This window comes from Fusarium verticillioides, chromosome 7, assembly GCF_000149555.1.
Source record: "Fusarium verticillioides 7600 chromosome 7, whole genome shotgun sequence".
NCBI classification, from domain to species: Eukaryota; Fungi; Ascomycota; class Sordariomycetes; order Hypocreales; family Nectriaceae; genus Fusarium; species Fusarium verticillioides.
The window spans coordinates 2,867,191-2,884,902 of NC_031681.1; the positions used below are offsets into that span (position 1 = coordinate 2,867,191).

The 17,712-nt window shown below is 50.2% G+C and overlaps 8 protein-coding genes across 12 annotated transcripts; 5 read left to right on the top strand and 3 right to left on the bottom strand.

The window, feature by feature from the left end:
• Positions 1-38: 38 nt before the first annotated feature.
• Positions 39-2,118, top strand: FVEG_11674 (vacuolar protein sorting-associated protein 4). Its single transcript, XM_018900991.1, has 3 exons — positions 39-925; positions 970-1,420; positions 1,467-2,118. Exons 1-3 carry the CDS (start codon positions 303-305, stop codon positions 1,686-1,688), a joined length of 1,296 nt encoding a protein of 431 aa, XP_018759379.1. The 5' UTR covers positions 39-302; the 3' UTR covers positions 1,689-2,118.
• A 505-nt stretch (positions 2,119-2,623) lies between these two features.
• FVEG_11675 (hypothetical protein) lies at positions 2,624-4,583 on the top strand. Its single transcript, XM_018900992.1, has 2 exons — positions 2,624-2,897; positions 2,942-4,583. Exons 1-2 carry the CDS (start codon positions 2,663-2,665, stop codon positions 4,489-4,491), a joined length of 1,785 nt encoding a protein of 594 aa, XP_018759380.1. The 5' UTR covers positions 2,624-2,662; the 3' UTR covers positions 4,492-4,583.
• On the bottom strand, positions 4,505-7,346 carry FVEG_11676 (hypothetical protein). The gene is made up of 3 exons (XM_018900993.1): positions 6,554-7,346; positions 5,908-6,505; positions 4,505-5,860 (listed from the first exon to the last, which is right to left on the bottom strand). The coding sequence occupies exons 1-3, from the start codon at positions 6,755-6,757 to the stop codon at positions 4,737-4,739; spliced, it is 1,926 nt and encodes a 641-aa protein (XP_018759381.1). The 5' UTR covers positions 6,758-7,346; the 3' UTR covers positions 4,505-4,736.
• Positions 7,347-7,955: 609 nt separating this feature from the next.
• Positions 7,956-9,886, bottom strand: FVEG_17069 (hypothetical protein). The gene has a single exon (XM_018906337.1). It carries the CDS (start codon positions 8,656-8,658, stop codon positions 8,347-8,349), a length of 312 nt encoding a protein of 103 aa, XP_018759382.1. The 5' UTR covers positions 8,659-9,886; the 3' UTR covers positions 7,956-8,346.
• On the top strand, positions 8,873-11,615 carry FVEG_11677 (arginase). The gene is made up of 2 exons (XM_018900994.1): positions 8,873-11,041; positions 11,089-11,615. The coding sequence occupies exons 1-2, from the start codon at positions 10,206-10,208 to the stop codon at positions 11,396-11,398; spliced, it is 1,146 nt and encodes a 381-aa protein (XP_018759383.1). The 5' UTR covers positions 8,873-10,205; the 3' UTR covers positions 11,399-11,615.
• Positions 11,616-11,699: 84 nt separating this feature from the next.
• FVEG_11678 (hypothetical protein) lies at positions 11,700-13,456 on the top strand. The gene is made up of 3 exons (XM_018900995.1): positions 11,700-12,569; positions 12,622-12,896; positions 12,953-13,456. Exons 1-3 carry the CDS (start codon positions 12,328-12,330, stop codon positions 13,048-13,050), a joined length of 615 nt encoding a protein of 204 aa, XP_018759384.1. The 5' UTR covers positions 11,700-12,327; the 3' UTR covers positions 13,051-13,456.
• FVEG_11679 (homocitrate synthase, mitochondrial) lies at positions 13,378-16,738 on the bottom strand. Of its 3 annotated transcripts, XM_018900997.1 has the most exons (21): positions 16,555-16,738; positions 15,752-16,481; positions 15,577-15,670; positions 15,463-15,516; positions 15,309-15,403; positions 15,221-15,250; positions 15,081-15,161; positions 14,989-15,028; positions 14,870-14,921; positions 14,798-14,818; positions 14,655-14,691; positions 14,581-14,603; positions 14,485-14,529; positions 14,410-14,428; positions 14,218-14,357; positions 14,097-14,167; positions 14,015-14,039; positions 13,893-13,953; positions 13,782-13,841; positions 13,695-13,722; positions 13,380-13,631 (listed from the first exon to the last, which is right to left on the bottom strand). In XM_018900997.1, exons 2-21 carry the CDS (start codon positions 15,964-15,966, stop codon positions 13,536-13,538), a joined length of 1,287 nt encoding a protein of 428 aa, XP_018759386.1. In that variant the 5' UTR covers positions 15,967-16,481; positions 16,555-16,738; the 3' UTR covers positions 13,380-13,535. The 3 variants fall into 3 exon arrangements, with proteins under 3 accessions (XP_018759385.1, XP_018759387.1, XP_018759386.1); XM_018900996.1 differs by having other exon boundaries at positions 13,378-13,631; positions 15,752-16,738; XM_018900998.1 differs by having other exon boundaries at positions 13,378-13,631; positions 15,577-16,738.
• FVEG_11680 (hypothetical protein) lies at positions 16,347-17,587 on the top strand (the record flags this gene model as incomplete). Of its 3 annotated transcripts, XM_018900999.1 has the most annotated exons (3): positions 16,347-17,078; positions 17,131-17,230; positions 17,284-17,587. In XM_018900999.1, the coding sequence occupies 3 exons, from the start codon at positions 16,985-16,987 to the stop codon at positions 17,312-17,314; spliced, it is 225 nt and encodes a 74-aa protein (XP_018759388.1). The 3 variants fall into 3 exon arrangements, with proteins under 3 accessions (XP_018759388.1, XP_018759389.1, XP_018759390.1); XM_018901000.1 differs by having other exon boundaries at positions 17,131-17,587; XM_018901001.1 differs by lacking the exons at positions 17,131-17,230; positions 17,284-17,587 and having other exon boundaries at positions 16,831-17,028.
• Between the last annotated feature and the right edge of the window lie 125 nt (positions 17,588-17,712).

Here is a 17,712-nt window from a genome sequence, read left to right on the forward strand (position 1 = left end):
TATGCAGCCCCTCTCTGCCCCGCTATAAGCATTGCGCTCAATCAATCCAATCCAACCGTGGATCTTGATGTTTCCCCGCCAATTCAATCCACCACCAGCCTGTACTGTACTTGTCCGTCTGTACCTACTGCCTTGCTTGCTGCTGCACTGTTGCCTCATCACCATCCACAGTTTTTAATTCTGCTTCAACCTATCGAGGCTCTGTTTGTTCATTCCTCGACCCTCTTTCGACATCCCCTTACTCCTCTGGGAGCCTCGAGTCTCGTCACCCCCCACGTTCATCGACCCCAAACAACGTCACCATGTCGACCAACTTCCGCGATCGCGCCATCGCAGAGGTGCAAAAGGCGATCACAGCCGACCACAACAAGGAGTACCAAAAAGCCTTCGACCTATACATGTCTTCCATGGAGCTCTGGGTCAAGGCCCTCAAGTGGGAGAAGAACAAGGCCCTCAAAGTCACCATGCAGGAGAAGATGGCGACGTACCTCGACCGCGCAGAGAAGCTCAAGCAATTCCTCGCTGCCGAGAACGAGAGCGCAAACGGCGGCGGAAAGGCCATCATGGGCGCTAACGGCAGCTCGACTGGCAAGGGGAAGCCGCAGGCTGGCGAGGACGACGACAGCAAGAAGTTGCGCAACGCGCTGTCTGGTGCTATTCTCCAGGAGAGGCCCAACGTGCGGTGGGAGGATATTGCTGGTCTCGAAGGTGCCAAGGAGACGCTGAAGGAGGCTGTTGTTCTGCCCATCAAGTTCCCCAGTCTGTTCCAGGGCAAGCGACAGGCGTGGAAGGGTATTCTGCTGTATGGTCCTCCAGGAACGGGTAAAAGTTACCTCGCCAAGGCTGTAGCGACAGAAGCAAACAGTACCTTTTTCAGTATCAGCAGTTCCGACTTGGTGAGCAAATGGATGGGTGAAAGTGAAAGGTACGTTCCCTGCAGTCATTCCGTACCCTATCTAACCCCTGCAGACTCGTCAAGCTCCTCTTCTCCATGGCGCGCGAAAACAAGCCCTCGGTTATCTTCATCGACGAGATCGATGCCCTGTGCGGCCCAAGAGGTGAAGGCGAATCCGAAGCTTCGCGTCGTATAAAGACCGAGATACTTGTTCAGATGGACGGTGTAGGCAACGACAGCAAGGGTATTCTGGTCCTGGGCGCCACCAATATTCCTTGGCAATTAGACGCTGCTATCCGCCGACGTTTCCAGCGCCGTGTGCATATTGGTCTTCCCGATATGAACGGTCGCGCGCGCATGTTCAAGCTAGCCATCGGCGATACTGAGACCTCGCTCCAGGCCAGTGACTACAATATTCTTGCAGCCAAGTCGGATGGAATGTCTGGTAGTGATATCGCCAACGTTGTTCAATCCGCTCTGATGCGACCAGTCCGCAAGATTCTACAAGCCACACACTTCAAGCCTGTAAGCCGCCGCCCTTATAGCATTCGATCTCGACTAACAAACCCAGGTCATGAAAGACGGCAAGCGCATGTTGACGCCCTGCTCACCAGGCGACCCTGAAAAGATCGAGATGACATACGACGACGTCTCATCCGACGAACTACTTGCACCAGATGTTGCGCTGAAGGATTTCGAGATGGCGCTTGACGATTCCCATCCGACTGTTTCCAAGGATGATATTGCAAGGCAGATTGAGTGGACCAATGAGTTTGGAAGCGAGGGCGCATGATAGGGGAGACAGACAGATATATAACACAAGGGAGGTAGCGAGTTTACAGGATTATGTCTTAGCATGGCGGCGTCTTGTGGAGTTTTTATTTATCTCGTAGCTTGGCTTGACTTGGGAACATGGTGTGTGGGTAAATGAAATGAATGTTGATATATACGATTTTGAGTACAGGTCTAGGGAGAGCAACCCGAGTGAATGATGATGGTGGGAGAGCTGTACAGATTGGGGTTAGCGTTGGATGCTTGATGATGCTTAAGTGCAGGGTAACTGAAGGACAATTGAAGTGAAGCATCATTCTCACCCATGTAAGGCCCGGAGGAAAAGAATTGTTGAATAAATAAGTTCTTATAGCTTTCTATTTAGGTCACTGGATAAGGTGAGAGAATATCTGATTCACGATGGAGCTGCATCTTTACGCAGGATGGACATCAACACGACGGTCTTTTTAACGTCGTGGCAGAAATATATATCGGGAACACCAGCTTCATAACCAGAGCACAACAACCTTTGGCAGATGATGGAGTTGACTTTTACATATTCAAATACCTGGGACTTAACTCAGTCCGCGCCAGACTCTATCGGAAGTTGGCTGGCGACCTATAGCTCTTGGTTTATCACAGCTTGCAGCTTTCATGATGGCTGGATCTGCCTCACTACCCCTGTCATTGTCATTCATCGCTATACGAAATTACTGTCAGCAGAAGCAATTCGAGATACAAAAAAGCAGCAAGAGAGACAGGATGAGATATCTAGACGAAGCAAGGTACAAGAGGGTCTTGTTAAAAACAAAAATGTCCATGAAGAGATGCTCAACCTCAACTGGAGAGTCTGCCTGTAAACCACTTTAACACCAATGCCCCACTATCTTTATCTTATCCATCTTATCAAGCGGTATCCAACGGCAAAAACATAATTTCACCCCCATCACCAACCATCCCACCATCTCCAAGACCCCAAACGCCATACACATCCCCATGTTCATCGCCTTCAAAAATGCTCGCCCATCACTCCCACGGCGTATCCGCCCTTCACCCTCCCTAACTCGCCACGCCTCTAGCAAAATCACAAGCGAACAACTCGAACCCTCAAACGAACTCTCCCAACGCCTACAAGATACAGGACTATGGCAGTGGACTCAGAAAGCTGGCCGCCCGAAAGCGCCTATAGGTGATAAGCACCGCGCCAACCTCGTCAGTCAAAGTCTCTGCGGTACGATGACCTCTCAATTCATTGGTTCGAAGCTTATTGTGTAGATGATATTGCGCAATACATCGGCCCCTCGTTCGATCGCCATAAAGGATGCGACATTGTCGATATCAACCCCGGTCCCGGCCTCTGGAGTCGCACTCTCCATGATCTCGTGCAGCCCCGAAAACACATCCTCATGGAACCTGATATTGAGGTCTACAGGCCCTTCTTAGGCGACTTTCTCGACAAACCCAACGTCGAAGCCGTTCCCAAAGCCGGTATCCTCTGGAAAGACCTAACCTCCATCCTCGAATCCCTCCCCCACCAGACCATCCGCGATCCCGCCGACGAGCCCGAACGCAACGACACACTCCTCGTCAACGTCAACCTGTGCTACTGCCCACCGAAGAAGTACCAATCGTTCGAATGCGTCAGCACAATGGTTCTCTACCAGCTGATGTCCAGCATCCGCACCGCCTCTCTCTTCCAGCAATACGGTCTCGTGCGCATGCTGGTATGGATCTCCGACGACGGCAAACGGCGCCTCCTCCCACGAAGTGCCATCCGTCGAAAACGCAGCGCCTTTGAAGCAGAACTGTCCCTCGAATGGCTCCACGAGATCTGTGGCCATGATGTCGAAGTCGAAGATCGTTATGAGCTCCGCGATGAGTGGATCAACATGGAGTCGGGCTACAACTGTCTCGAGCGCATGAAGAAAGCTGGATTGACGATGCCCAAGGGTCGCGAAACAATCATTTATAAGAATCTCAGCGCCAATCGAAAACTCGCCGGCAAGAAGCTCGCAGGCGTTCATCCACCCCGACACATGCGACCTTTCCGCGAAGAACTCGAAGATTTAGAAACAGCATTCAAAGAGGACAGCGCCTCAGAAGCATCCAGACGCTTAAAAATGCTGCGCTATCGCGAAAAGTACGACGCAGTAGATTCGCAACTCTTCCTCGAACTCCTCCAACAGCAGGAGCTCCTCAACAAGCTCTGGAAGAAATCCCCCAAGGAATTCCGCGCCGCCGAAGCAGAATTCAACGCCCGTCTCGACGTTGTCAAGAAAAATACACGGAAAGAATGGCTCATGGTCCGCGATAACTACCACCTCTTCCGTCAAGAGACCCCAACTCTATACTGGGACCGTCGCCCGTTTGAACCCCTCGCCGCGCGCGCCGATGAATTCTACCCCCGCATGCCCTGCGCTCTGCTCGACCTGCAGCCCAAGGCCATGAACAAGTACACACGGCAGCACGGCCCGACTTCGCGAAACGGTACCATCTCAGATACCATGCTCCGCTACTGGTTCCAGCACATGCTTGCGCCAATAACGAGCTCAATGAACGGCGTTTGGCCTGGTTTTGGCGACTGTGCAGCTGATATCAAATCGCTTCGTGATCCCAAGCTGGGCGGATCTCCTCTTTCAGGGCATGGAGAGTTGGTAGCGCGCTGTGTCACACAGGATCAATGGGCGGATATCATCAAGGCGTATCTGGAGTGGCCGTTTGCTCCAGAGTATACCACGCTTGTGGGGAGGTTGATGGATGATTATGATATTGACCCACCTCAAGACGACGAGTCCAAGGGTTCTTCCATGGGCAGTGTTATATGAATTGTACGAATATAGCGACACATAAAAGATTTTAAATGTACCATAGACAAAATAGAATTGTACATCATGATAATTGATACAATAAACTGAGAACTCATTCTCAGCTGTAATTTAAGTACTGTACTTGACTTAGATGCCATAAACCCCGGTCGTTGTCCGTAGAGCAAAACGACATGCATCAAAAATAAAACCACGCCAGAACGCCATCGCCTCCCAAATCAAGGCCAACTCCACACAATGATGTATCATATCTTCAACTTGCTCCACGTCTTTTCGATAGACGGATCCTTGAGCGCATCGTCAACCCACCCCATCTTATCCCTATCATCCGCAATGACCCGCCCATACTCCAACAGCAACCGCAGCACATAGATCTGCATGTCCTCTTTTCTTAGTACTTTATTCGCCCACTCCTTTCCCTCGAGCGCAATTCGCTGCGCAGCCTTGTCGTGACCGCTTGTTTCGCCGTATCCTCTGAAATACTCCATTATGCCGTAAAAGTCCTGGAATCTGTTGTCCATGGGGACGAAGTGCACCCAGGGCACGAGACGGCTGTCGTGCCACTCTCTGAAGAGGGTTGCTTTTATGGGGAGGGATGTCGAGTTGAGGAAGCCGAGGTAACGACCTGAGAAAGAGTTTCCGTCGATATCGGGAACGTATTTGTAGTCGAACTGCTCGTGCATGTCCATGCCGTCAACCTTGGCGAAGTAGTGATCCGTGTACCAGCAACGTCCGTCTTCTTCAGAGGGTGAGCACATGAGATCCACGAAGCCTACTTCAGACCACTCGCCGACCCACTCCCCAAGACGACCATCAGCTTGCGCGTGAAGATGATACTGCTCCGACGGAAGGACGAAATTCTCTGGTTTCTCCTTGCCGTGCTCAACAGCTGAAACCTTTGTCTGGTTGAGCATCGAGACAAATCGATGACGGTGGAAACCGCGCCAGTTCTCAGGCTTATTCTTGCCTCCCGTCGCGACGCCGCGCCAGACCACAGTGTTTCCCTTATTCTGCCACTCCACATCATTATCCTCACCGCCCGTGAAGCGATCTTCTCCCTTCCAGTAAATCGGCGGCGGGAGCAGAATTTCGTTGTTGATGGCGAGTTTCGAGCCGCCAAACATAGGAAACAGGACTTTTGTAGAAGAAACTGAGATGGGGTTGATCAAAAGACCGTTTAGGCCTTGGAGGTCGGGTTGGTGGCAGATTTCACTCGATAATGTAAAGTTGGAGACGTAGCCTGCGAAAGAGTGCTTCTCCGCGTTGGAGATGTCGATTTCGGGGGGATGGTTGAAGGATTCTTTTAGAGGCGCTTGACGGGCTGGACTGTCTGGGGGACATCCTCGACGGGCAATTGGCCAGTATGGGCCTGTACTTGTTAGCAAACGTCAAGATAAAAGTCTCTGTTTGACGTACTGGTCTTTTCCCATCGCTTGAAAGGAATTCTGACGTCCCTGTCATGTCGCCCAGCGGTAGGAAGCTTCTGAAACTCTGAGACAACCTCCTTCGCAGGCCACAGACTCCTCGACGCAGCGCCCTTGGTCATGTATCCATCAATATCCTCCCACGGCACCACAAGACGGGGTTCGTCCATCGCATTCAACGGCATATCCAGATCAGGAACCATATGTTCGATGGAGCGAATCATATCAAGCCAGATCAACGTCCAGAACCAATCACTCGTTGAATTGGCTTTACCGTTTCGAATGTGGATCGACATCTCAAAGCTGTACGCCTCTTTTCGGATGATAGGCTGAGGAACGCCCCAAAACGGGTCGATATCGTGGTAGACCTGATCCCAGAACTCCTCCACCACAATGGCGTTGTTCTGCTTGGCGAAATCCCACCATTTGTCGAAACCTGGCGGGGGATGACGACCACGGCGTTTACGGTACGCTTGGGCTGCTTCTTCGAGGGTATGCGATTCTCTGGAGAGGATGTCTTTGTATCGTTTTCCGCCGTCGTTGATTAGCTTGTCAATCGGATGAGCGCCCTGCACGGGTTTGTTTGAGAACTTCATATGTTAGCACGTGTCACCAAGCTCGCAGGCAAGAAAACATACAGGTTGCTCTGCTGCCTTCACAGGAAAAGAACCAGCGCCCTCAGCAGCAGCAGGTTGTGATTTCTGTATCGGTAGCAGAGACGGCGCAGGAGAGCGATTGCTGAAAGACCAAAACGCAAGGAGGACGAGAGCAGCGAGGGCGCCGAATCGAATGAAGGAAGAGGTGCGCCGCGTCCTGAACCCAGGCGCAAGCATCTTGGGCATGTCGTCGGTGATTCAACGGTGGAATGATCGTAGCCGATTACGGCGCAGAAATCTGACGCCAGCGACAGAAATCGAAATGCGCAGGGTTCTGAGGGCGAAAGGGATGACGAATGCGGTAGTGGAAAAGAAAGAGGTGGTCGATCGCGGGGCAGGCGACGGTTTATTTTTGGTGAGACTAGTCGACGAAGAAAAAAAGAAGAGAACGTCGAAGAGTAGTAAAAGCAGTCGCTCTTTTCAACACATGATTAATCGATCTGTGAGTGAGTATGGCCTTTCGGGAACGGAAGATGCCAAGTCGTTCGTTTTGGGTTATGTATATCTGTAGTGTGCCCGTTCAAACGTAACGTGGGGAGGGTGGGTTTAAACTGTTTGTAGAGACTGGACAGACAAGGATGCCAAAACAAAAAGGGGTTTATCTTGAAGATATCCACCGAGTCAATGTGAGGTTTTTCTATTCTTTCTAGTCGCGGAAGAGAGAGTGAGAGGTTTAGGAGAATGAGAAGAAAAAAAAAAGGAACATGCATGAATCGCTGGAATGGAATGAGGGAGGAGTTTAGTTAGAATTGAAAGGAGCTTGTGCAAGCAAATCAATTTGCGTGCGATGGATCTCAAATAGCAAAGCAGGGAACAGCTCCAGCTTCAGACTAGCCCAACCTAAAATGTGGAATTCACCAATTTAGCTGCCGTGGTACTTCCCACTCTCTAATAAACCTGCATGAGATGGAGGTACACAACTCAGGGGCTTGGACAGGCGACTTTGGAGTAGGGGACGTTTCTGTGGGTCAATCTGCATCGGGGGTTCTTAATTTTTCCCTTTCCTACAGGGGAGCCAGGTGCTGTAGGCGCTGGAAATCCACGTTATGTGTTGCATCTTGGGATTAAACTTGGATAAATCAGGGGTCGATCAGACGCTTTACACGCGTCATGTTGTATCCTACGGTGGCACTGTTTCTCTGTACAGAATGTACTTTTTGTGATTGATCTGACGGGAACGTGTTTGGTGTCTCAGAGAGAGAGGGTAGCCAATCTCATTGCTAGAGTATGTATCGGTTAGACAAGTTCAAGGGAGGACAGTGTTCCTCTTTTTTGCAACGTCCTCTGCAATGAAAGGACAAGGCGGGTTGATGCGAGTTGCACAGTTTCATTGGGAGGTGATCCATGAGGGGACGCGTGTCAGAGCTGTTTCTGATTACAACTACAGGGATTCTCTTATCAACTTGCAACTTGTTGGACAATAAACATGGCGATGAATATTAATGATCATTCCTCACCGTAAGAAAACAGGTAATTAATGAGCATGTCCACTTCTAGCTCCAAGTTACAATCCAAAGTCCCCCTGGATTATCGTGTTGCAAGGTTCACAGCCAGCCTCACAACGGACGACGTTTCGATAGCCAAGCTTTTTTTTTTTTATGTTTCTCCAAATAGTTTGTTTAATTTCAGCCGCACAGAATCGATCTAATCCCATCACTCCCGACGGCGCATGCAGCGGTTTGGATTGAGCCCCTGAACGGTGTGGCTGCTAGTCTCCGCCCCCGGGCACGCGATCTCTACCAAAGATCCATGGATGAATTGAATATTGGATGAGATCAAGTGGATATCGAATTTGCCTGTGTTTGTTTACATGCCGTTAGGGGTGTATTTGCTGGCGAGTGTTTGTTGATCATCGCTGAGTGTTTGGCTATCACAATCTCACTGTAACATGTTGAGTGACTGTTTGCAACACAAATCTGCCAAACAGAGACAGATTCACGGGATCTTGCGCCTGAATCACAAATAGAACCAAACCTCGAAGCTGACGTCTTGGCACGACTCACCCTCAGACGGACCACTGGTTCATTAGCACAAGAATACCGGTAGTCAAGCCAGCCCCATCTCGTAAAACCAGCAATTCGATACATTCCTCCATCTTGAATACTCTCAGGGTATCAAGATGCTAAGCTTTTTCCAGTGGAGAACGCATCCGAAACAAACGAGAGTCTAAAAACCCCGATGTCATCGAATACGAGCTGTCATGGAATTTTCCATATGGATAGTCAGCTGATCTAGACTACTGAGTCAGCCTACGTCAGAGTCCTTCATTCCATACCAATTGTTTCTGTTTCCGTAGATTCACGATCTGTGCATGATGTGACCGTATCCATTGGCTCGCCTGGGTTGGAGAATATCGCGAATGACCTCGGTGTTTTTCGTCCTACCCCAATCTGATCTGCTTGCTCATCCGGCCGGCTCACTTTGTCCAACAGAGTGATCTGTCAACTTCGCCAATAATTGCCAGAATATTAAATCCCTCTGTGACCTGCCGTATCCGTCTCGAGATCCGCGTTCCGTCATGTGAGGTTCTTTTCTGTGTCGCCAAGGCCGGATAATCCCTTCACTTCTGAATCGCCGTGTTTTCACTGACTGTGCGAGTTGGCGGTCTGTCGAGAACAAAGCGTCGAGATCATCGTCAACTTCAGTATCCGTAGAATTGCTAGTGGTGGGGTAGAACATTGCGGCTCCGGAGCTTCCCCAGCTCGAGGAAATAAACCGGCCTCACTCAATGACGGTTGACATCAAGTCCTCTCGAATCTTCCTCGTCGGCGTAAAATCGGTCTACGGCCTTTCGTCGTCTTGCGTAAAAAGTTCCATCTCAACCGGGTCACGTCGGTCCAATTCTGGGTCATTGATAACAAGCCCCAACCATGAGAACGAATTTGCGGGCGCTGGAGCGTGGGACGCAGAGACACAGACAAGACCGCAAACTCCAGAAAGCTAGTAACTTAGGGGAAAGTTGCAGAGACAGCTAGTAACTTAGGGGAAGGCAGACCCGCGACTCTTATGCGCCGACTCCTCCGTCGAAAACACAGCTAGTAACTTAGGGGTAAAGAGTGCCGACCACGACCATGGCATGCGCGAGAGGTATTACCTAACATTACATAAGATCAATAGAGGCTATCTACGGCTGTGAGCGGTGCATCCCACGTCCATGGCCGGCGGCAGACACAATAACAATGAAGATGAAGTCTGACGAGAAGATGTAGAGGTATTGGACAAGGCGAAAAACATAGGATATATATCGTCGGCACTTGACGCAAAGTGGAGGAGACGTGCTCGAATTGGGGAATCGGGGATTTTGGAGCAGACGGGAATTGAATGGACACATAGTGAGGGAAAAACTGGAGAAGACGTGCGTAAGAGAAACCCAGATGAGCGGGACCAACAGAATCACAGCATCTGTATCTGTCATTTCGAAAGGGTTGTCTTATGACCTTTGACATGTGCCCAGTGGCAGGCTGTTGATAACCTTTGGAGAGTGTAAGAGAAACCCCCGCGCCCGCCCGAAACCGACGCTATTACCTTATCCATATTCCATTGTCTTGGGGAGAGGGAGGGAGACAATGTGTGTCTGTGCCGCCGGCCGATTGCAGCCATGAGAGGGTTCAAAGAGGCCGAGAGAGCATGAGAAATGTCATTGACCTCCGAATACAAATTGAGGCTTCTTCCCGTCTCTTTTGACCCAATCTCTTCCCAACTCCTTCTCCTGTTCATCTCTTCTTCACTTCTTATCTCTACTTCACTTCCCCTTATCTTATCACATCTCACCCTCTACGTCACCCCCCACATTCCGCCCATCATGAACACCGGTCTCGTCAACAGCCGCTTCCTCTCCAAGCCCGATGAAGTCGGCATCGTCGCCGTCGGTTTCTCCGGCGGCCAGCCCAAGGCCGGCGTCGACATCGGTCCCGCCGCCCTTATCGAGTCCGGCCTCCTCACCGAGATCCGCGACGAGCTCGGCTACAAGCTCTTTGGTGACGAGTCCGTCCAGCAGTTCGAGGACCTCGTTCCCGAGTCTGACCCTGACTACCGCGGCATGAAGAAGCCCCGTCACGCATCCGCCGTCACCCGCAAGATCGCTTCGCACACATATGAGCACTCGCGCGAAGGCCGCATGACGCTCACGCTCGGTGGTGATCACAGCATTGCGATTGGTACTATTGCAGGTACTGCCAAGGCTACGCGGGAGAGGCTGAACCGTGAGATTGCGGTTATCTGGGTCGATGCGCATGCGGACATCAACACCCCTGAGAGCAGCGATAGCGGAAACATTCACGGCATGCCTGTTGCTTTCCTGACTGGTCTTGCTAAGGAGGATAACGAGGAGTACTTTGGCTGGCTCGAGGATGACATGCGCTTGAGCGTCAAGAAGCTGGTCTACATTGGTCTTCGATCTGTTGATATTGGCGAGAAGAAGATTCTCCGTGAGCACGGCATCAAGGCTTTCAGCATGCACGATGTCGACCGGTAAGTTTTCCACTTCTGACGACCATGAGCTTTACTGACATTTGTAGACATGGTATCGGCCGCGTTGTCGAGATGGCCCTCGCTCACATCGGAAACGACACCCCCATCCATCTATCTTTCGACGTCGATGCCCTCGACCCCATGTGGGCGCCCAGCACCGGCACACCCGTCCGCGGCGGTCTGACTCTGCGCGAGGGAGATTTCATCTGCGAGAGCGTGCACGAGACAGGAAACCTCGTCGCCATTGATCTCGTCGAGGTGAACCCCCAGCTCGCAGATGGCAAGCAAGCGGAGCAGAACACAATCCACGCTGGATGTTCACTGGTGCGGTGTGCTCTGGGCGAGACTCTTTTGTAAAATGTTAAATTGGGGAGAGTGGTGTTTGTGAGATGATTGATGATATCCTTGAGTTGAATGGGTCGGTGCATATGCATTAGGTATTCTACATAACATACAAGCGCTGGCTGCGCTGCGAGATCGCTCTCGAAATAAAATGTCTTGTTCTTTTCCTCGGGACTTGATGAAACCATCGTCGGCACGTTCGGGACTGAAACATAGCAAATAATTTCTCCGATCTTCTGATCAATCGTAAAGAAATCATCTCAAAGGCTGGAAAACGGATCTTGCCTTTGGACGTGTAACCATTCAGAGGGCATCGCAGCGTCATCGTCCCCTGTTGCGTCGCATCCCCAGCCACCAACCAACCCCCTCTATCCGAAGCCTCACCCAAAAAACGCTTTGTTGTAATTTCACACTTGACCTCAATTGGATGGAGCTTTTTCATCCCCTGTCTTGTTGACTTTTGTTCTTTTTTGCTTCCTTTTGCTTTTCTCTCTTCCTGAGTATCAAAACACCAAGACCTTAATCGCTATCGTGTGATTAATACCTGATAAGAGGCCTCAATTGGTACCTCTTGGCGTATCGACCCGACGTCAGATCCCCAGCCAACGCAGCATAATCTCCACACCTAAACGTCCCGACCCAACTGGACGCGCAGAAAAACACCGACGACGAGAGATTTAAACGCGTGAGGCATCAACGCAGCAGCTTCAATTTTGAGGCACCCAAACTATCCTTCACGATTTGAGGTTCCCTTCAAAGCGACGCTGGGCAATCAAGTGGTCGCCGATCGGCGGGGCTTGTTCTGCGACGTGGCAGTCCTTTTTGGTTTCGGGAAGAATCGTCCAGCGACGCGTGATTCCTGGGCTTTCGACGATTTATACTATATCTTGCCGACCTCGACGACAAATTGAGCGTATTATTCACTCTTGGTTGATACAGACGAAATGGTCGCCAAATCAACTGTTACCGGTTTGACCGGCACGACAGGATGGACGGGAACGAGCTTCACACGATCGTCAATGACCTACGACGGGCCTCCGCCATCTACACATGTTCGAACATACAACTGGCCTCCTTGGCAATTGAATTTCTGGATCTTTGTTATCCTCCTTGCTTCGACGAGCATCATTGGCGTGTTTGCGACATTTATACAGATCCAGACTCAGCTTGAGCTAGGAATTCCATGGTACGTCCCCCATTGCACTGCCTATCGAGAGATGGTTTGTTAATGTCTGCAGGTACTTTCCCTACTTTATCACCGTCGGTTCTCTCTCTATTATTTTTATTCTCGGTATCTTCTGGCTCATCGCCCAACGACGCCTCCTCCCCGCCATCGTAATGGTCGGCGGTTTCATGTTCTTCATACTCTGGCTCGTGGGCCTTGTCGTCGTAGCGATACAGTTATTCGGGCCCGATGGATCTATCCAGAGCGTGTGCGATGTACAAGTCTTTGGAAGAAATCCTAAGGGTACGAGCATGGCGACGATGGCGTGGCTACAACAACGAAACATCTGTACGTTTTTGTTTCTCATGGCTCGAGGTCAAGTTCAATTGCTAACTTGTGTCCAGGTCAATCATGGCAGCTTGTCTTTGCGATGGCTCTTACTGGTACTGTCTTCTTCGTCTGGGTTATGATCATGGCGTACCAAGTCTTTGTCAATTCATAACCCACCACTGAGGGAAATACAGACAGAGGGGGATAATTGGATTAATGACGAAGTTACGAAGCATGGCATGACGCCTGGAGTTGCATGATTGTTACAATATGTTTGTTTGCATTGGATGGAGTTGGATTGGACGGGACAGAACAGGGCATTGGTGCATTCGCAGGCATTCTGTTGGATAGTATAGACGAGCACATTAATTGGCCTCGAAGGGATCATCACATGTTGGCTTCTCACAGGGAGAATTAATACTTCTGATGATAAACCAGGGTGCCAGAATAAATTGGTCTGGCTCTACTAAAACATACTAAATTTACATCACTGGTGCGGCTTGTGTCACGGTCTCAATGTCAGAGTACGATAGGATAGTACGGTGAAAATAACGACTATTGCTTTTGCTTTTGTTGGTAACGCCACCCCTACCAGTTCCTACATGTTTTCTTCTACATCTTGTGTTTCCAAATTCCCGTTTGCTTTCTTCATCCAACTCAAGCAGCGGTCTCCTGCTGCTTACCATTGCCCGTGAGCTGAAGATGGTATGCGTGGATAATAGAATCCGCATCGTCGATAGCAAGTGGTCGGATCTAAAAGACATTGGTGTTAGCTCAATCTACTCTGGTCATGAGTGAGGGGATGTGGTTGCTCACGTCGGCCAGTTGCTTGATCTTGGCAGTGCTATAACGTATATGTCAGCTTCATATCCTTCGACGCTCTTCTTTAATTCGTCGACTTACACTTCCTTGATTTGGTCGTCGGTCTCGAAGCCACCGGGTCCGTCCAGGCCGAGTTGGGTACTAACAAGTATTAGTGGCGCTTAATGGTTGGAGGAGTAGGGAAAAAAGAACATTCTGCCCTTGACCGCGTTCCATCCGGTGATTCTCGAGGTAATGTTAACGTAGCGAGTCACTATAACGCGTTAGCTGTCTCCTGCTTGAGACTTTCAAGAAGAAAAGAATGTAAATCGTACATCCGAACAGCGCAGGGTCGATGATCTATTCCTTGTTAGCGACTAGCCGTATTGGAAGCTATCCTGGATCGTATGTACTTACCTCGTAAGTAGAGGGATTCGCCAGAATAGCCTTGGCGTGGATACCAGCCTTGTGCGTAAAGGCACAGAAGCCTGTGACGGGTCAGTCCAAGTCTTCACTCGATCGCCGGTTGACAACTTACCAGTGACGGGGTTGTTGAATGGAATGTTGATCTCGACAACACTCGCAACATACTCCTCGATATCCTTCAAGCGTGGAAGATCAAATGTCGCCTTGGTATACTCTGGCGCGCTTACGACCATGCGAGCCATCAAAGCACCACTTGAAGGTATCGGTAAGTGTTCTCTACTGTGTAGGGTTGAGATATACATACAGAGGGGTGATGCCGTTTCCTGTCAAAGTCTCGAGTCAGCACAACTTTCAATGAGCCAGGGATTAAAGCACTCACGCTCTCCAATTCCTAGCACAGACGTGTCCACGTGTGTGGCTCCTCCTGCGGTTGATTTAGCTGATGTTTACATAGCGATGCCAAGGACAGGACTACCTTCGAGGGCAGTGACAGCGTTCCTGAAGAGATTGTCAGCCAGCACACATTATTCAATCTTAGGAGTGTCTTACGCGACTGAGCAGCCAGTATCGTCATGGAAGTGGCATTCTTTAGACTTGTTAGCAAAGTTTTCATCATAAGAAGCAACTTGTAGAGTAGAGAAGAGGGATTGACAAGGAGTGTGAGTGAAGAAACGTCGGGTTTGAATACGCACCAATGTCGCAGCCCACCACACCTAGAACACGTTAGCATATTTATCTCTTGGTCATTGCTCGCAAAACCTTACCTCGGAGCGTGCGGACGAGGTCGTAGACCATTCGGGGAGTAGCTCCTCCGACCTAGACGAGGACGCCAAGATTAGCTTCATGCGGTTCACAAAGATGACGGAAAACACGGATGCCCTACAGTGTCGGCGATACCAACGCGGTTCACGCCTGCCTTGTCCCTGTAGAGAAGGTCAACATATATCGTCGTGCTGCTTGCGTTATCCAACGTACACGGCCTGGTAAAGGGCGAGGATATCGACGAGGTCGGATCGGAAACTGTCCTCGGAACTAAATCGCACCTCAACTCCCTTGCTATTGCGTTTATTAGGGACTGGTGCGTCTAAAACCTGTGCAGATTGCAATTAACTTACGACTTGACGTATTCAATGACTTCGAGGGCCCTGAGAAATTCAGTCAGTATAACAATGCCATCCGCCGGTCTCGGGAAAGGGCACATACGTCTGCTTGATCATAGCCATGGACTTTCCATGGCTGTACTCGCGAAGGAAGGATGAAGTGCCGATGACGAGATCTACACCGTCAACTCCGCATTCCTGATCATGTTAGTTAAACGATCGTATGTCTGCAGATGTCGCTGATGAGACTGGCTTACCACTGCGCGCTTGGCATCTTCCATGTTGCATCGAACGTGTGTCAAGATCTTGGCCTATTGTAGAATGTGAGCGATGATGTCAGATGGTTCTGCACCCCAGAAGAACGGCCTCACCTTGAGTCCAAGCGAGCAAATGTACTTGCAGTCGTCGTATGAGGCTTGGGAGCTCACAGGGCTCGTAAGCTCAATATACTGGCATCCAAACTCACTGCCGTCCGTTAAAATATTTTCACGAGAAGGTCCGGCGTCGTGAACAGAACAGCTTGGCGGGCGCGGGGGGTTGTCTTACGAGAGCATGGTTGCGATCTTGACCTTGTGCTCACGAGTGAAGAAGGCATTGGCGAATTGCTCTCCCTCGCGCAGAGTTGACTCGATGATCTGGTATCGCTGTGTGTTGCTCAGGTAGTCCTGGACCTGGCTGTAAGGCGAGGACGACGGTAAGTTGGCCCTCGAGGCCGGGTGCGGGGCGGGAGCCTCGGCTGAATCGTTGTCAGTGCCGCACATCGTGGCAGGCTGGGTCTTTGGAGAGAGGTTGGTTTGTATTTCCTTTCGGTATCGTAGTCGGGCAGAAAAGCAATGTCGCGAACAGAATAATCGTCGTAGAATGCTCAGGGTGAAGAGGTGAGGTCCGAGATTGGCGACCACTAGAAATGTTTACCAAAGTCATGGTCCTAATTCGGTGCGCGGGGCATCAAGTTAGGGTGGGGACCCCGGAATCGCCAATTGAACCAATCAGAGGAACCCATTTGCGTGCAATGACACACAGAAGCTTTAACGCTCCCTCCGACTTCGCTTCAGTGGGAGCAAGACGGGAGCGGCGATGCTGACTAACCAGGCCAGGGCGCGGGCTCCCTCTGTTTCGCTGTAGACTAGGTACCTAAGTAATTTCATCATTAAGGTACCTTGGGACAAAGATCCTGAGCTTTCTTCCCCCCTTGGCTCCCTCAATCTGCAAGCTAACTGAGAGAGGCTCTGGACCCTTTGACCCCCGACGCTTTGCTCGATCCTCATTAGCCCTCCTGTTATCTTTTCAGCTCCCATTGCACGGCGGTGTCACTAGCTTGGCTCTCACATCGACCAAGGTTCACTTACCCCTCACCAGGAAAGCATCGCGACAATCAGCCAAGAAGCTTTCCGTCTTTGAAACAGCCATGATGAAATACCCAGAGTCATATACCGGAATTAGAATCAGCATCCGGCAATGCGTGCCGTGAGACTGCGAACGGGCCTTGGTACAGTAACTCAGGGTCTGAAGTGACGTAGGCTGAACCCCTGTAAAGTGGGAGATGACGAAAGAGGGGGGCATGCAGATGTTGGCACTTTGGTGAGATCTAATGGATCTGCCGGTTTTATTTCTCCATTCTGTAAATGAGACTTGAACAAAGTCGGAAATGGTTCGTTATTATCAGCTGCGGGCTGAGAGGTATAAGAAGGGCGGAATGTCGCTGCTGCATTGAGTTCTTTGTCACATCAAACCACTTCACTTACATCTACAACCCAAATCAATACACTCAAACTCACAATGGATTTTATCAAGAACGCTGTGTCTGGTGGCTCCAAGTCTGATGATGCCTCCAAGACCGACTCCAAGAACCAGGAGGACTATGTCGATAAGGGTATTGCTCTTCAAATGCCTCATGAAGCTTGACAGATTACTGACATTCATAGGTGTTGAATTCCTCAACAAGCAGGGTGGCTTCAACATCTCCCGCGACAACCAGGAGAAGGCTACCGACTTTGCCCGCAGCCAGTACGAGAAGCAGACTGGGTAAGTGGCGTTTGCCCTTCATCGTGGCTTGAACTGTGGCTAACAATCCTCAGCAACAAGGTCGACCCCAAGATCTCTAACTAGAGAGAGGAATAATGTTTAATGACGGAAGCTCAAATAGTGTGAGCATGAATTAATATGACATAATTACTTCAATTCAATTCGATGGGTCCAAGTGACATCAAGGTAGACGTGAATAACTGCTCGTAGATCAAACTCCTGCGAATCATCAATCCACAAAATAAACGAGTTGGATCGGAAGGATTGTTTCACTTCGATACGAATTGCTTACTCGCTTAGGAATTTAGTTCTCTTCTCCAACTCAAACCCTTGTCTCAACCTGTGATCTAACGATCAAAAGCAAGTTTACTGTCTCAGGCTGAAGCAAAAGTGTAAATCACCTCGTATCTCTGCATCAATGACGAGGCTTTGCTGTGAATTCGAGTATCGCTGTCATTGAATTCTAGACTCGAAAGCATAAA

Coding starts and splice junctions, on each gene's coding strand:
- FVEG_11678 (XM_018900995.1), top strand. CDS start 12,328: ATGGTCGCCAAATCAACTGTTACCGGTTTGACCGGCACGACAGGATGG. Junction 12,570..12,621: donor CTTGAGCTAGGAATTCCATG/GTACGTCCCCCA, acceptor TAATGTCTGCAG/GTACTTTCCCTACTTTATCA. Junction 12,897..12,952: donor GCTACAACAACGAAACATCT/GTACGTTTTTGT, acceptor ACTTGTGTCCAG/GTCAATCATGGCAGCTTGTC.
- FVEG_11676 (XM_018900993.1), bottom strand. CDS start 6,757: ATGCCCAAGATGCTTGCGCCTGGGTTCAGGACGCGGCGCACCTCTTCC. Junction 6,506..6,553: donor TGAAGGCAGCAGAGCAACCT/GTATGTTTTCTT, acceptor TAACATATGAAG/TTCTCAAACAAACCCGTGCA. Junction 5,861..5,907: donor CAAGCGATGGGAAAAGACCA/GTACGTCAAACA, acceptor TAACAAGTACAG/GCCCATACTGGCCAATTGCC.
- FVEG_11674 (XM_018900991.1), top strand. CDS start 303: ATGTCGACCAACTTCCGCGATCGCGCCATCGCAGAGGTGCAAAAGGCG. Junction 926..969: donor TGGATGGGTGAAAGTGAAAG/GTACGTTCCCTG, acceptor TAACCCCTGCAG/ACTCGTCAAGCTCCTCTTCT. Junction 1,421..1,466: donor AAGCCACACACTTCAAGCCT/GTAAGCCGCCGC, acceptor TAACAAACCCAG/GTCATGAAAGACGGCAAGCG.
- FVEG_17069 (XM_018906337.1), bottom strand. CDS start 8,658: ATGTATCGAATTGCTGGTTTTACGAGATGGGGCTGGCTTGACTACCGG.
- FVEG_11679 (XM_018900996.1), bottom strand. CDS start 15,966: ATGTGCGGCACTGACAACGATTCAGCCGAGGCTCCCGCCCCGCACCCG. Junction 15,671..15,751: donor AAGATCGCAACCATGCTCTC/GTAAGACAACCC, acceptor AACGGACGGCAG/TGAGTTTGGATGCCAGTATA. Junction 15,404..15,462: donor AAGATGCCAAGCGCGCAGTG/GTAAGCCAGTCT, acceptor TAACATGATCAG/GAATGCGGAGTTGACGGTGT.
- FVEG_11677 (XM_018900994.1), top strand. CDS start 10,206: ATGTCATTGACCTCCGAATACAAATTGAGGCTTCTTCCCGTCTCTTTT. Junction 11,042..11,088: donor AGCATGCACGATGTCGACCG/GTAAGTTTTCCA, acceptor TGACATTTGTAG/ACATGGTATCGGCCGCGTTG.
- FVEG_11675 (XM_018900992.1), top strand. CDS start 2,663: ATGTTCATCGCCTTCAAAAATGCTCGCCCATCACTCCCACGGCGTATC. Junction 2,898..2,941: donor CGTCAGTCAAAGTCTCTGCG/GTACGATGACCT, acceptor CTTATTGTGTAG/ATGATATTGCGCAATACATC.